This window comes from Sarcophilus harrisii, chromosome 6 (assembly GCF_902635505.1).
Source record: "Sarcophilus harrisii chromosome 6, mSarHar1.11, whole genome shotgun sequence".
Taxonomy (NCBI): Eukaryota; Metazoa; Chordata; class Mammalia; order Dasyuromorphia; family Dasyuridae; genus Sarcophilus; species Sarcophilus harrisii.
The window spans coordinates 14,923,907-14,940,670 of record NC_045431.1 but is presented as its reverse complement, the minus strand read 5'-3'; the positions used below and the strand labels follow the sequence as shown (position 1 = coordinate 14,940,670).

At 41.0% G+C, this 16,764-nt stretch overlaps 1 protein-coding gene across 1 annotated transcript in view; it reads left to right on the top strand.

Annotated features, from left to right (window-relative positions):
• Window positions 1-15,275, top strand: part of LGI2 (leucine rich repeat LGI family member 2) — a 40,263-nt gene extending 24,988 nt beyond the window's left edge. Inside the window, exons 7-8 of the mRNA XM_031941353.1 lie at window positions 1,329-1,493; window positions 9,196-15,275. Coding sequence (XP_031797213.1) covers window positions 1,329-1,493; window positions 9,196-10,013 — 983 coding nt within the window. The 3' untranslated portion in view covers window positions 10,014-15,275. The remainder of the gene's footprint in view (window positions 1-1,328; window positions 1,494-9,195) is intronic.
• The last annotated feature ends 1,489 nt before the right edge of the window (window positions 15,276-16,764 follow it).

Here is a 16,764-nt window from a genome sequence, read left to right as displayed (position 1 = left end):
AGAACTAGCTTTAAATCCAAGAAGCCTGGATTCAAGTTCCATCTCTGATACTAATTGGCTGCCTGACATTGGACAAGTCATTAGTGCCCCGGGATAATTGAAGAGAAATTAATCTGCATCTTTGAAGGGAGTTTCCTCACCCGGGAATTTCTTAAATAAATGAGATAGTAGCTTCTAATCCTTATCCCCTGAGAGCATCTGGGTAAAATTTATCCACTTACTTTGTCGGCTAATCATTGGTCACAGGTTATTTATTATTTGATGATTCTTTGGAGATTTTTTTTCAGCCCCAGATTTCTCTAGGCCATATAACTACTATCCAGCATCACTTAGAAAATCATCACACTGTTAGGCAGATCAGCCTGTGAGTGCCTTGTTAGGGATCTTTTGTTGAGTGATACAGGGAGGAACACAGAGCTGCCACTAAATGCATTGAAAATGAAGAATTTGTTAATAAGATGTTGATGAGAAATAATCACCTGGGGCTACCCAAATCCCACAATAACCCCCCCATTTCTCTTTAGAATTAGGGAATCAGCAAGTAAGCAAATTTGGGTTATTTCTCCACTCCTCATCACAAAGTAATCTGCAAGTCACTAGCACTGCTCTTGAAGGAACCTAAATTGACAAGAGATACCACTGAGATTCCATAGTCACTATTATTGCCTGATTCTTACAAGACAAGTCAGGTTTTCCAGCCCAAGCTTGGCAGTCTCCCTTTTCAGTATTTTCTGTGCTTTGTTTTCACTAATTAGCCACCGTTTTTCCATCAGAAGTCCAAGATCTGAGAGAACAGGTATGTCAGGCTGCCTTTCTTAGTTTTTGACTTCACAGAAATGCTTCTGTTGAGGAAAAACAATAGACTGCACCTAAGGCTCCAGGACGTGCTTCCATTTCCAAATCTGAAGGCCCCGCGTAGCGAAGCTGACACAGTGCTCGAGGTTTACATCAACTTCTCAGCTTGGGTTTTGACATGCGGCCTCTACGGCATACAGCCTCTTTCCCACAACTTTAAAAGCTATTCCTGCCGATTTTATTAGAAAGATTTGAAATCCCTTAAGTTCCTTCTGAGGCCGCTCACCTGGAGGGAAACTTAATAGTAGCAGTCATATAGACTGCAAATCCTGGGCCAACCATAATCATTCCCAGGATCCCCCACGGTGAATTATATTTGGATGTTTTTAGTGAGTCTAAACATGTTCTCTTTTCCTCGTCCCTCCCTCCCCAGTCTGGCAATATTATTGGTAAATGAGGTAGGAGATAAGTAGCTTGTGGGTACTTCCAGCAGGTGATTTTTATGGTCATTTAAAAAAACTTTCTGGTTTTAGATTTTGTGGTGCATCAGACTTTGCCCTACCAGTCTGTTTCTGTGGATACATTCAACTCTAAGAATGATGTTTTTGTGGCCATTGCCCAGCCGAGTATGGAAAACTGTATGGTCTTAGAGTGGGACCACATTGAAATGAATTTCCGAAGCTATGACAATATTACAGGTATGTTTATGTCCTAATTGGTTTTATCTCCCAGCATTCAGCGTGGTTTAAGGTCAATGAAAGAATTCTGAAATGTACTCTGTCACAAAGGAAAATCTCGGATGCTAGACCTTGTAAAAGCCTCCCGATGCAAGCACAACATGCATTTTCCCTCTTGCTTCTGTTCTGTGTCTTTCTATCTGCAATGATGAAATTATTTTCTGGTGATTCTCATCAGCTCAGGAGGGAGGGGTTGGGGAGGGATAGAGAAGACGGTAATGGGGACTCTGTCTTGTTTGGACAGCACCTCTCTACAGAGGAGTCCCCTCTCCTGAGCTGAGACAAATTTCTGTCTAACCGCTTTTTTGTTTTCTTCTTTGAGTCGCTTGTGGTGATATCACTGTGCTCAGTTGATTTCAATTAGACCCTTCAAGTTGAATTTGGGTGAATGATTTGGTATGCTAGCTTCTTAAAAGGCCACGGTGATTTTGAAACAGCACCAACATATGTTATATGTAAAGTTAATTATTTAACAGTCATGAGAAATGAGGTTTCTTCACACCATCACTCTCCCTAAAGTGACTGGATTAATTTTCCCCATTCCCCAAGCTGGTTTATACTCCCCCCTATTTTTTGAAGCAACCGAATCCATGTAACTTTGAGTTTTGAGGACCATTAAAAGGTTTCTCTCTTGTAAAGATAATTTTAGAGACTTCTCGTCAATAGAGCATGTTTAAGGGTTGTTTTCTAAGTTGTGTGATGGATTTGCTTTGGTCGTTCATTCATTCTCCTCTCCTTTTTGCCTAGGGGAAAAACACTAGCTAGGGTTCTATATCTTTGGTTATATAATGGAATGAAGTCAACTAACCTCCATGGGGATTGGAGTCCATAGCATAAGTTTCTAGCCAACTGAGCTAACTAATCCTAGTCATGAATGATGTAGGGATATGATTTATGTATAGCACATTTGAAATCCGTGGAGTCTAACCTTTCCAATTGGGATATTTAAGTTTAGTTTGTTAGGTGTCAGGTAGACTGTTGGTCCTGGACCCAGCAAGACTTGAATGGGAATCCTGCTTTAGACACTAGCCATGTGACATTGGACATAAAATGGGACTAACAATAGTCATATATATCACAGGATTATTGTGAAGATCAAAGACGATTACATATGTGTCCATGTACATGCATACATATAGATAAACATACATATATGAAACTTTTTGCAAATTTTCATAAATACTAGTTATTATGATGTAGAGAGGTCAGACTAAATGGTTTCTGAAGTTCTTTTCAGCAGGAGATCTATGATTCCATTACTGTTATTGTTTTATTATGATTATAGTACTGGGTTCTATTACCACATTAATTGTATTTAAGACCCCTGTTTATGAAGTCAAATATTTTTTTAAAAAGTAATTATCTAATTTTAGATAAGTATACCTTGAGGCTATTTGCTGTAGTAAAGAAGGATAGACTGGGCAGGATTATTCTATTGAAGCAACTGCTTCTATATAGACTATTTTTAATGCCTTCATTTACATCAGTCATTTCTCAATATCCTCCCTTCCCCTCCTCTCCTCTCTCTCTTTCTTTTTCTCCCTCCCCCCCTCTCTCACTCACACATACACACACACACACAACCTGCCTTTGCAACAAAGAAGAGTTGTGCAAAGTTAATAAAATGACTCCATATGATGCTATATCCAGCATCCCATGCCTGTAGCCTCCCTCCCCCTACTTCTCACCAAGAGGAGAGAATACATACATGCATTTGTGTATATACATACATGTATATATTTGTATGTACATATAAAATACACCTTTAATCATTTATTTTCTGGAAAGGTTAGCTGAGCTCAACTGCCTTTTATGAGTTTCACATGCATTATCACAATCATTGTACAGATTGTTCTCTCAAGTCTTCATTTTATCCATTTATACAATTCTTGTATTTTTCCAAATCTCTTATAATCATCGTTTCTTTTGGCACAATAATATTCTATTACATTCTCATGCTATAATTGGTTCTGCCATACATTTTCCATTTGACAGATACTTTGTTTAAAAAGATTTTTTTTAAATCACAAAGTTATGTTATTTGGCACTGGCTTTCCTGGGTAATCTTGGTAAATGATTCATCTTTTAAATATGGTTTCAATCAGAGGAATGTGTGTGTGTGTGTGTGTGTGTGTGTGTGTGTGTGTGTGTGTGTTTGTGTAATGTGTAAATCTTCATATACACATATCCACAAAATAAAAAAAAATTTGGTCCAAGTTCCCTAGTTTCAAGATGCATTTAATGCAGTAAAACTTCAGTGTGCCAAAATACTTAGAACAATTGATTTTAGGAAATTTGACCTGTGATTTACAAAGCTCTTTCCTCTCAATGACCATATAAAGAATGTAGTATAAACAGTATTAAATCCATTTTAGAGATAAAGAAACTAAGCCCCAGAGTTGGTTACTCTAATACAGCTTATAAGGAGCAGACCTGGAATGAAAACTCTCAGCGTCTGACCTATTGGGACTAATTAAGTAACTTGGACATTTCTTTAGGCTTCAGCGATTATAGGCCAGACTCTTAGTTGTAAGAGAGGAATAAGCTGATCACAACATTTAGGCCCCTGGAGCCAGATTTGCTAGTTCATCTCGGCCAGTATTCCCAATGGGAAATTGATGCTCTGTTTCTCTTAAAATTGAGCGGACTTCTTGTTTTGTTTTTTCTTATTAACGGGATGGTGTCCAATTACTATATTTTATGACCTTTCTTGATTGGTAAGAACACTGCTACTAACATTAATACTATGAAGAGGCAAAGAAACATAGATTATTTTTCCTATGAGGGGAAATTCATAAAAAATACAGAATCTTAGAGCTGAATGTCCATTTACTTCAATCAACACTAAGTGTGTTATGCTAGTTCCAAGAGAAGATGTTCCCTGCCCTCGTGAAGTTTATCATTTTATGGGGGAATACGACAAAATCACAGATAACTGTACTTCAAAAGAACACATTCTAGTTCATTAAAGAAAGGGTGTTATGTGAGGACCAAGTACTGAAAGGAGAAGAAGGAAGGGGAAGAGAATAAACAATAATATAGTCCCTACTACGTGCCAGGCACTGGCACTTTATAAATATCTTATTTTATCTTCATCACAACCCTGTGTAATGCACAACATTACAACCATGTAAGTGGAAGGAAACAGCTTCAGGAAAGACTTCGTATTTGAGGTGGATTTTAAAGGATATACAAGTAAATAATAACAATAGCTAACATTTATATAGCATTTTAAGATTTGTAAAACCATTTATAGATATCTCATTTTATCCTCACAATAACTGTAGAAGGTAGCTGCTATTCATATCTCCATTTTACAAATGAGGAAACCCGAGGCAGACAGAGGTTAGGTCATTTGTCCTGAGTTATACAACTGATAAGTGTATGAGGATGGGTTGGAACTCAAATTTTCCTGAGTCTAGCTCTACTGCTGTATCTATTGCCTCTACAAGGGAGGGACTGCATAAGCAAGAGAAGGCTAATTCAAGTGTAAGGAGCTGTGTGAATGAGGATACCATGAAGAAAGAAGTTCAGGGCATGTTCAGGGAACAATAGTTTGGTTAGAACATAAATTAAGTTAGAGGAATGAAGTAGCAAAAGATAAAAATGAAAACTCAGAATCGGACTAGATGGTGATTATCTTTGAAGAGCAGGCAGAGAAATTTGAACTTCACCTGGAGGACAATAAGAAACCACCAAAGTTTTTTTTCCCTCTAGGAAAGGAGTGATATGAATAGAATTGTATATTAAAAAGATGGTTCTGTCAGTAATAGGAAGGACATATTAGAAAGAGAGACAGAGAATAGAGTCAGGAAGATTTCTTAGGATTCTGCAGTTCACAATTTTCTTTTTCTGTTTTGACTCTTCCTAGTTTATGTATCAATATCATATTTGTTTCAGAAAAGAAGTTGGGTAGTTTGGGTAAGGGATGATATGGCTAAGCAGAGGAAGATATGAGAATATAGAGGGACTGAATTAGAGAGCTTTTATGAAAGAAGGCTTTCCAGGGCTTGATAATTTACTGGATCACCACTCTAGCCAATGAGGTGGTGAGGGAGAGAAGACTCAAAGATAACAACAAAGTCTGAGGCTGAACAGTGGTTGTTAGAGGCAGAAAACGTGAAGTCATAGGAGGAAAAGGTTTCCAGAGAAATACAATAAACTTGGTTTGGCATAAGTTGAGTTAGAAGTGCTGATGTGACATCCAAGTGGAGATGTCATATTGGAGTTTAGAGATGACCTAGTCCAATGCCCTCATTTCTCTTAGGGGAAGTAGCAGGACCTCCCAGTTCCAATTAGAACCCTTTCTTGCTAGCGTTTCAGGATGGGAGACTCCTAGGAATTTCTCAGGAATGAACTGGCTTTGTAGCAGATGCAGGGCCATTAGGGCTCCTAGAGAATGTCATTTTCCCCCCTCAGGAAGAAGGGCTGCTAATTAGCCTAATCTCACAATATTGAGAGGTCTGCAAGAGACACATCCTGATGCTCCAAAGATGCCATTTCAAATAAGGCTCCTCTGTTTGTTGTCAGGCCATCTGGTCTCTTAGTGCTGAACTCACATTCCTGGAAACAGCAGCTCCCTTCTGGAAACGCAAATTCAGCACACTGTGGGGCAGGTGCATCTAATGAGAGAAGCTGGCTGTCCTACGGACTTAAAGTAATACATTTTAAAAGTGCAAAAAGCAAAGAAAAGGAACAGTCAGTAGGGACAAATGACCAGAAGTTGTCACTGCCCCCTTTGCAATTTTGTTCAACATGTAGGCATCTGAAGGCTTTGCATTCGTTACATTGCTCGTTACCGGTCTTCTTCGCCACCTCTGGTAAAGCGAAATCTGTACGGTTTGTACCATTGTAGCTGTTCCCTACTGGAGGAAGCAGAAATCAGTTCCCCACCATGTTGCCTAGTGAATCCTTAGTTTTTTTTCCTGCTATTATGTGTTCCATAGGAATCTGGGAAGGGACCATAAGATGGTTAATGCTTATTTTCACTTATTTTTAGGGATTATACTTCATAATTAATTTCTTTATGTGATGTTCTCTTGGATTTTCAAAAGAACACAACCTACTCTGGAAGTCCCAGAGCTCAGACTTGGGAAGGATTTGAATGTCCAAGAGAACCCTGTCCAGGGTCCTGCCTTGCCTTCCCTAGTGCAAAGGAGAAAATTCTGAACTTTTCTTTAATATCTGCATCTCTTGGGATATTTTATAAATATCACCGAGCTCAAGGATTATCTGGGTCATAGGGGCAACATGATGGATGGTAAAGAGTATGACCTTTTGTACCTGTAAAGAAACTGCAGTCGATAAAACAAAATAGCAGTAGTGATGACAATGTGAAATGAATAAAGAAAAAGAGTAACTAATAAGTTGCTGAAAACAAAGGAGATAAAAGTAAGCCAGTCTCTCCTCTCTGAGCTGTGCTGGTTTTGATGAGCACCTCAATGACTATGGGCTGATTCCTGGCTGTGTGGGAGAGTCCCCACTCTCACCCCCAACTTAAAATGTGCTGACAGCAGGAGCTTCAGCTGAGCTTCCGTGACTCTGACAGAGAGCTCAGGGTCCTTTTGCATAGAACTGAAACGAAGCAGGGCAAATTTGCATCTTTCCCAGACCTTACTTACTTATAATGTCCATGTTATTCCTAGACATTATTCACCTATGATGCTTTCTCTGCCCTCATTACTCTGTCTGCCAGTGTGGTGTTCCCATTTTCTGCATATCAAGTTGGTGACAATTTTGTTCGTGTTTTTGAAATGAGTTATTTTGAAGAGATGTTCAAGTTCGCCTTCCTTATTGTCTCCTCACCCTTCCCCACCCCTCAATCAGCCTCTGCAGAATAACATCGAATTTTCCACTGGCAGGAGAGATTTTAAGAAAGGCAGAGAGGAAATATACTAATGAGGATTATAGGATTTAGTTAACTAAATTCTCAGTCCAAATCTCTTCACCCAAAGCAAAGCTAAGTAGATAAATAGGGTAACTGTTCTGATTTTTTTAAAATTCCATTTATCTTCCCTACACATTTTTACCTTCTCTGATTTCTGATGCTAATTGTTCTATTTCTTTTCCTTCTTTCATTAAACATTTTAAGACAGAGGTGTGTGTGTGTGTGTGTGTGTGTGTGTGTGTGTGTATTGTAGACTTTTTTGGCCAACTGGTGAAGTTTATGGACCCCTCCTTAGAATAATGTTTTTTAGCACATGAAATAAAATGCACAGTAAAAGGAAATCAATTGTGTTGAAATACATTTATCAAAAAATATAAAAAAATTTAAAAACCAAATTCATGGATGAGAAGTCCTTCCTTAAAATGAAAGTATCTGGGATTGCTGATGACTCCACAAAACTAGTGTTTTCCTGGGAGAAGCTAGGGAAAGCAGCTCTCCACTTGGTTAAGTGCTGGCTCAGGATGTCCCTCTGATCAGCTGAGTCGGGCACTTCTCCCTGCTGCTTCTGCACTATGGGGACCTAGGTCAAGCAGGCTGTTGAATTAAGATGAAGCAAAGGGGAGTGAAAGAAATGACTTCTGAGGAATGCTCCCAGGAAGTCACAGCAGCAGATTTAGCTTCCAGGGGAAAGCCAAAAGGAGAAGTCAAGGAAGAATCCCTGTAATTTCCAAGAACAAAGCTCACTTCTGTCCAAATTGCTTAGGGAACGGAGGAAAACATACTCATTGAATTTCCTAGATCAAAAGTCAGCAACTTTTCAGAAGACAGCTGCTACTTTGCTTACTAAACACAGGTCTGGAAGGGGAGGTACCGATGGGATGGAAGTAGGGGTGGTTGTGGTGGCCCAGAGTAGATGGCAGCCACCAAGTCTTTATTGGAAAATCATCTCATGTGTCATCCTGAGGTGCTGTTGGTTGTCAATGTTGGATAAGTAATTCAAATAATTTCTTCATTCACTTGCTCACTCATTCCCAATTACTGGGAAAAGGGCTGGATCTCTTTCCAGATAATCGAGATTCAGTTTTGAATCCCACCTCTAACACTTCCAAGCTTTGCCTGACTACATAAAAAAGGGACTAACTTGTTAACACCTTCATCATCCTCATCTGTAGAGTGGGTTAAGAATTCCATAATAATCACCTCACAGATTTGGGGGAGGCACAAATGAGAGAATATATCTAAAGTCCTTTGCAAGTTGTAAACTTTCAATGTATCATAGATATGTCATCTCTTGCCATCCATCCATCCATTCAGCAATCACAACAATGGTCAAGACCAAAGGAGTTTTAAAAAAAAGCATTAAGAGCAGCTTTTGGGGAGGCAGAGGGACAGGAGGATGGATTTTTTCCCTCTATTTATTAGGATAGTTAAGATAATTTTCTACTTTGATTTTCTTTGACTGGTGAGACTTGTACTCAGGACTCAATTATCTCTAAAGTCATTGGGTTTTTTTTTTTTTTTTTTTTTTTTTTCCCCTTTTTGGTTCTTTCCAACCAAAAGCAAATCCTGTGCTTCCCCTCCTATCCAATATCAAATATAGCTGGGGCTTTATGAGCAGACAAAGAACAACCTGAAAACCTTTTGTGTCGTTTTAATTGATGTTTTATTAATGAGCTCTTTTTCCCTGAGAAAAATAATTTCTACGGCCATCTTCAGTGACGCAGTTGAACGGCAGCTACACTAACACTCTTCCTTCCCTTTTGTCTTGGAGAACAGGTCAGTCCATAGTGGGATGTAAAGCAATCCTCATTGAAGACCAGGTCTTTGTGGTGGTGGCTCAGCTTTTTGGGGGCTCCCACATATACAAGTATGATGAGAGCTGGACCAAGTTCGTCAAATTCCAGGACATCGAAGTCTCCCGGATTTCTAAGCCCAACGACATAGAGCTATTTCAGATCGACGACGAAAGGTTCTTTGTCATCGCAGATAGCTCTAAAGCCGGTTTGTCGACCGTTTATAAATGGAATAGCAAAGGATTCTACTCTTACCAATCTCTGCACGAATGGTTCAGGGACACAGATGCTGAGTTTGTTGACATAGATGGAAAATCCCACTTAATCCTCTCCAGTCGCTCTCAGGTCCCCATCATATTGCAGTGGAATAAAAGTTCTAAGAAGTTTGTCCCACACGGAGACATTCCCAACATGGAGGATGTACTGGCCGTGAAGAGCTTTAGGATGCAGAACAGCCTGTACATCTCCCTTACACGGTTCATTGGGGACTCCAGGGTCATGAAGTGGAACAGTAAGCAGTTTGTGGAGATCCAGGCTCTGCCGTCCCGGGGGGCCATGACCCTGCAGCCTTTTTCCTTTAAGGATAACCATTACCTAGCACTGGGAAGTGACTATACCTTCTCCCAGATTTACCAGTGGGATAAGGAGAAGCAGATCTTCAGAAAGTTTAAGGAGATCTACGTGCAGGCGCCTCGTTCGTTCACAGCTGTATCCACAGACAGACGAGATTTTTTTTTCGCCTCCAGTTTCAAAGGAAAGACGCAAATATTTGAACATATCATTGTGGATCTGAGCCTGTGAAGGCATAAGGAGTGAGCTTAACATACACTAAAATTGGCTCTTAAGAGAGTAGGAGAAGAACGGTAGCACAGCTCTGACTGGGAAAGTCATTAGGTGTTTTCAGAACTTCTAGAATTCACATTTTAATCAGGGATTGCATTTACTTGGCTAACTGCATGACATGCCCATTCTCATTTTAAAAGACATTTGAAAGCCTGTAATTATTGAGAAAAGCTTGCAGCCTATCAGCATTAACTCTTCCCATCGAGAAAGGAAAGGCGATTTTTTTTTTTTTTAAATACAGGAGGAGAAAATTGAATCACATGGGACAGCTCTGATAAGTCACTGAAAAATCTGGGAACTGTTCATTCCACCTTAGTGACTGTTTCAATAAGAACGCTTACAGCAAAAGTCAGCTAAAACACATTTGCTGATGATTAGTATAAAATCTTATAATGTCAACACTCAGCAAAGCTATTTTGAGCCAACTCGGTTCCCTGAAATTGATGTCCAGTCTTCCTTTGTCCTTCTTTGAATAAAATGCAGGATATTGTTCTAATTCATACCGACGTGACATACGAGGGACAGTAACTCTCCGGGATTTGAATCGTTTTGTTTACTACTCAAGAACCAAAAAGCTAAACATTGATGTGTTAGAGACTTGGCGAGAGCATTGAGGGTCTTTTGCATTTCATTTGAGCTTCAGAATTGGCTCAGACGGAGACCAGAAGGGTTTGTGCGAGCGAAAACTGTAGAAGTCCTACTATCTGCTTGCCCTGAATCGACCCTTGGGTTTGTTGGGGAACCCAATGATAGGCCAAAAAGTAAATGGCGCCATAGGCTTGGCCCTCAGAGAGATGAATCCTGGGGGACAGGCGCTTCCATCCATGCTGTTGATCATTCTGTAGTTTTTTTTTTTTTTTTCCTAAAAAAGATTTAGTCCATAGAAAACCACGTTAAGTCATAGGGGATCTTTGGTGAAGGGCGGCTTGCTTGGAGAGCCATGGGCAGTCATTTGATTTTTGCATGTTCCCTCTATCCCTCCCCACGATATATCTGTAATATGGATGCAAACCCACATATATCTCCCACTTCTCTGTAGTTCTGCTTGGAGCTTGGGGATGCTGTTGCTAGCAACTCGGCGAACTGCTGACTCACCTTCTCTGCTTCTCTCCACCCCACTGGCCCCTGACATAAGGTGCTGCAGGTGCTAGACTGTGAACGTCCCAGATCTCCTCGGTGAGCAGTGTTCTTTCCTGGCTTAGCAACGGCAACGCTTAATGACCACGATCACCACCGGCTTCTGGGCTGGAGAGTGCCCGGAGGCCGTACCATCTCCAGTGCAGGGGGGGGGGGGGGGAGGAAGGGAGCCCAGGGCCCTTAGGCTTATCACAAGGGACTGTACATTGAGCCAGATGAGCTGAGTCACAGAGACCAGTTCCATGATTCAAAGGACCAAGTTGTCCCCGAGCAAAATAAGCCTTTTTTTGGACTCCTGCTGAAGTTTTTCTGTTCTGTCCTCTGGCCCCCCATCTGGTGGACGATTCTCATTGGACGCTCTGCATTTGTGACTCTAGTTTTCTTTGAAATACACCAGGCAAGATTTTTTAAGACTGCCTAGATAAAGGGAAACCAACCACCTCTGTTCCAGCAGTGAAGTTAGCACAATATTATCGCACCAGGTTTTGTTTTTTAAGTCCATTTGCCAAGTCATGGGCGGATAGCAACTCGGCTACAAATATGAGTGTTTACTGCCTATAAACAGAGCGATCTGGAGGCAGCAGCCCTTAGGAGGGTTATGCCATGATGTTCTAGCAGCACCCTTGGGTGCACTAGGAGACTGCAGGCAAAGAGTTTCCAGCCCAGAAGATGAGTGGATCTAATGAACCAGCCCACATATAACCAGAAGTGTTACCACTCTGACATTTATTTCCAGTCGAGCACTAAATTAATGCACGGGAAGAAGTCCGCTTTCGTTTTTTTCCCCTAAGCACATTTTAGATTTCTTTTTTTTTTCCTGCTTAAGTTTTATTTTCTGGGCTTTATTAGAAATGCTGACGCAAGCCTCAGAGTCTCCACGTGCCCCCTGACCCTGGGAGGTAGGAGCATCCGGGCTACCCTCCAGCTCTCTCACCACCTGCTGAGATGGCTAGTGGACACTTCCTAATTTGGGGCACCACTCAATGCACTCACATAGCAAACTGGGCAAGTGGCACAGGCAAAGCTAAAAAAAAAAAAAAAGGCTTCATGCTCCAGCCCAACTCCCTCCAGGATTATGTATTCTGGCTGCAAGTAATGGACACACATCTGAAGAGGCAGGATCTTACGGTACTACTTCCAGTCACTGATTTTCCAGGTCCTTTTCTGATAGCAGAGAAACAGGGGTCTACATTTTATACACAATATGGATCACTTGGAAGCATAGAAGTACTGTTTTTTTTTGTTTTTTTTTTTTTTTTTTTTTGAGAACAGATGGATGTTAGTGAGCATCCTGACATTTAGGATGTTAGTGTAAGTTATCTAGGTTTAACAGTGGATGGAGTGCTGGATTTGGAATCAGGAAGAGGGAGATGAGTTCAAAATCCTGTCTAAGATACTTTTTAGCTGTGTGACCCTGATCAAGTCATATAACTCAGCCTCAATTTCCTTATCTGTAAAATGGAGAGAATAAGAGTACCTGTCTCACATGAGCCGATGTATAAAGTGCTCTGCAGACCCCAAAGTGCTCTATAAATGCTAGCTTTTATCATCGTTGTTCTTTTAAAAATATGTGATAGAAGATACAAAAAGCAAACTCCTTTTTAGCCCGATTCATTTGTTTTGGTCTTGGGGGACTGTGGAGAAGGTTATTTCTGGTTTTTCTTGTTTTTTCTTTTTTAAGAAAACAGGGTACTATGGACCCCTTGAGAAAATAATTTGTTTAGTCTCTATCTTTAAAGACAGAGCAGAGAAATACTGGAGCTCATACGTGTTGGAGGTCAGCATGGTTAGTGGCCCAAACCTCTGACCTCTTTCTGCTCCCATCAGTCCCTCAATTTTCTCTTGGTCCTGGCTTCTTATTCTGAGACTTCGGTGCATCTGGGGGAGGAGGTACTAGATCGCTTCCCTTAAAGCCCAGATGGTCTTGAAAACCTCAAGGGCGGAAAGAGATGTCAGATTAAAAACTGTTCACTTGAGTTCTTCAGCATCATTGTTCTCTGGGGCTACAGATAATAAGGCCTTTTCCAACAGCACCTCCTTTTTCAGAGCTCTTTTACCTACTTTGTCTCATTTGATATTCATCATGGGTTGGTTTTTTCAGTTTAGATGGAGGCAGGTATTGCTGTCTCTGTTTTACAAGTGAAGAAACATAAAGAACGGGGATGACTTAGAATCATTAATTCATAGAATCATCGATTTAGACCTAGAAGGTTCAACCACTTTCCAGATGAGGAAACTGAGGCACAAGGTCATATAATTTCTAAGTGACTGAGGTGGGATTCGAATCCAGGTCTTTTGAATCCCAAGTCCAGAGACATTTGTGATCTTGGCCAAATAAATCCCTTTCCCATTTGAGAATGAGAGAATTGAACTCAATGATCTTCCCATCTCTTCTATACCTTGGAGAGCACCTCGTCCATCCCTTTATTTTTAAATGAAGATCCAGTTTCCTGAGGCACAGGGTCATGCAGCTTCTAAGTGACTGAGGTGGGATTCAAATCCAAGTCTTTTGACTCCCAAGTTCAGAAACATAAGGGGACCCTTTGTGATCTTGGGCCTTTGTCCAAGTTGAAACCTCAATTCTTGTCATTAATCTAATGAGAGGATTGAGCTCCCTGATCTTCCCATCCCTCCTCTGCCTTTGGAGATCCCCTCTTCCCTCCCTTCATTTTAAAATGAGTGTCCAGAAAGGAGAGGGATCTGGCTCCTGCCACAAAGCCATTTGGTGACAGAGGGACCCTGCCCCTGGATTCTGGCCAGGGCTGACTTGCTCCTGTGAGCCAGGCTAGTTTTTGTGTCTTTGTTGTGGAACCTTGGCAACCTCAACAAAGCCCCCGCATGCAGGAAGGGAAATGTTGCCAGGCAGGGACAAAGTCTTGGAGAAGTTCCTTCTACCTTCTAACGAGCCTCCTTCCTGCCCCCCTGAGCCTTTCTTCTTCTTGCAAGAAAGCCCTGAGTGCCAAGGCTGCTGGGGCACTGGATGCGAGTCAGATGGGAAGGGCTTCATGGAAAAAAACTCGGGAGCACTGAGGATGATGGATAATGGCTCCCAGGCTGTTGTCACTCTTGGGGAACAGGGCAGTGGAAAAGACACTGTGGTGTTCTCCTGCAGGGTGAGAGACTGTTTATTTTTAGGAAAGAAATCAGCGTGGGATGGCAGAGATTTGGCTGCCAGGAGCAGTCACGATGGAAATTTCTTCCACTGTGGGTATCACGAAAGAGAAATGAAGGTCTGTAGGAGGGGAGTTTATTTACATCTCCTCTAAAGAAAATCACATTAGTGAGGGAAATTGACTTCTGTTGTGAGATCAGCACCCCACTCACTCACACACACACACTTACAAAATCACACACACACAATCACACACTGGCAGCTTCTAGGGATGATTCCTCCATCAGACAATGGCTGACTGGAGATTTCAGGGGAGCAGCACAAAGAAAAATGGCGGCGCTAATGGAAGGAACCTGCTGGTGCAGAGTGTGGGAGGACATTAAGGAGAATGGGGACCAGGAAGAGTTCTGGGAAGTTAGAGAAGGTGGGAGGCAGAAGGTGGGAAAGAGGGGGAATCAAAAGTTTTCCTTTGCCAAAGACTGTCAGGAGAGAGCTGGGCCAGAAGGCAGCATCCCAAGGCATAAAGCAGCCCAAGTAAGACCAAGAAGACCCGATGGGCACGGGCGGACCCCATGGTGAAGTTCCTAATCTGGCTGAAAGCCTATTTAGCTTTTCCTTCCATAGGTGAGATTAAGCCCTCTCTGTTTCTGTGGCTGTTAGAGCATCATCTGACTTTTCTAGTAGTAAACTCTGCATCCCCTCCCAGTGTCTTTGACTATCAGGAATGTATCGGGACTGATAAAATAGGCCTCCGGGCCGCTGGGTATGCTTTGTGTGTGTTTTAAATGCATAACTTAGGTACAATAACAGTAGTTTATATATGGAAGTACATTTTACAGTATGCAGGCTACAAAGAATGCATTTTAAGGTTGTATAAATTTAGCTCTTTTTGGTAAATAGATTCAACGAATTATTTGCCTCTTAAATCCATGTACCCTTAAAAATATGAATAAAAAGTAGCACATGATTAATCTGGTTTTGCTTCCTGGTTTAATTGAATATAAAATGGAAGACGCGCTCTGAGATAATGCGACAAATAAGACAAGCCGTTCCACTGAAGTCCACCTCCTTTCTGCAGGCTCACTGGTTTAGAGTGGGGAGAACCATTAGCCATCATTGAGTGTAGCTTCCTAATTCTACAAATGAGGAAACTGAGATTTGGAGAGAGGAAGTAATTTGTCCAAAGTTAAACAGCTAATAACCCAACTTGGAAGCTAAGTCTTTCTTTTATTAGGAGTCATAGAGTCATATTAAAAAAAAAAACAGCATGGAATAGTGCAAGTGCCCACCTCAACTTGAAATGAGCCATTAAACGATATGTTAGAAAACTACATATTAGCAGTAACTATGTTCTGCTGTGTGTATTAGTCTGTGTTTTATTTAGTTTGTTAAATCTTTTCCAATTACATTTTAATCTAGTTCCTTTCCTCCTCTCAGCACTCCCTAGTGCCTTTGAGGGTGAATGTTTGATAGCAGCAGTATGGTGGATATGACATTGGAGTGGGAGTTCTAGCTCCGATATATTTCTATCTATCTATTATATATTTTTTATCTATTGTAGATATTTATATATCTATTATATATAATTAGCTGTATGACCAAAGGCAAATGAGCCAAATACTTTAAACCGCAATTTTCTCCTCTGTAAAATGGGGATTATAATGATTCTGGTAGTATTTATTTTACAGGGTTGTTATGATATTCAATAATACCTGTGGAGTGCTGTCACATATAAAGTATATAAACGTCAGTATCCTTCCAGTACCTGGAAACAGATGCTTCCTATTGGTCAGTTCATTCAAGACTTTTCAAGTCACATCAGTGTCTGAGCTGAGTCTGTAGAAAGTGTCTCTCAAAGTTCTCATTTCTCCTGAGCAAGTGGACCCAGACTTGGCAGACAGGCCCAGGCACCGGGTCGCTTTTGCCTGCAGTCGTATCTATACTGTATCCATAATCTGGATGTGCAGGACTTTAATTAAGAAGTGTCTCAGGCTCTTGCACCCAGATTTTTGGCTTATTTTGTTGGTCAGCAGAAGGAAAGTCTGGGAAATAAAGGGCAATTATTTAGCCATCGTTTATTTAACAAACTCACACTTAAGATTTACTATGGGCTTTCCTCCCAATCAAATGGGAAATGGGTGGTGCAAGTGAGAATCACCATTTGACAGATGAGGAAACAGATTTAAAGGTTGTAAGTTTCCAGAGTTTCTTCTCTATACTAAATAGTTGCTATCAGGTTTAAGTTAGCCATTTTCCCCCTCAAATAAATTAAAAAAACATTTATGAAGCACTTACATTATACCACCAATAGACTCATGGCGTGGTCCATTCAGAGTTGACCTCCAAGGCAGGAATACCTGGGTTTCCAGCCTGTCTTTGACCCCTAGAGCTTGTGGCCCTCTTGGGCAAAGCCCATGGCCTCGAATCCAATAGAAATGGATCCCTGCAGATATGTGCTGA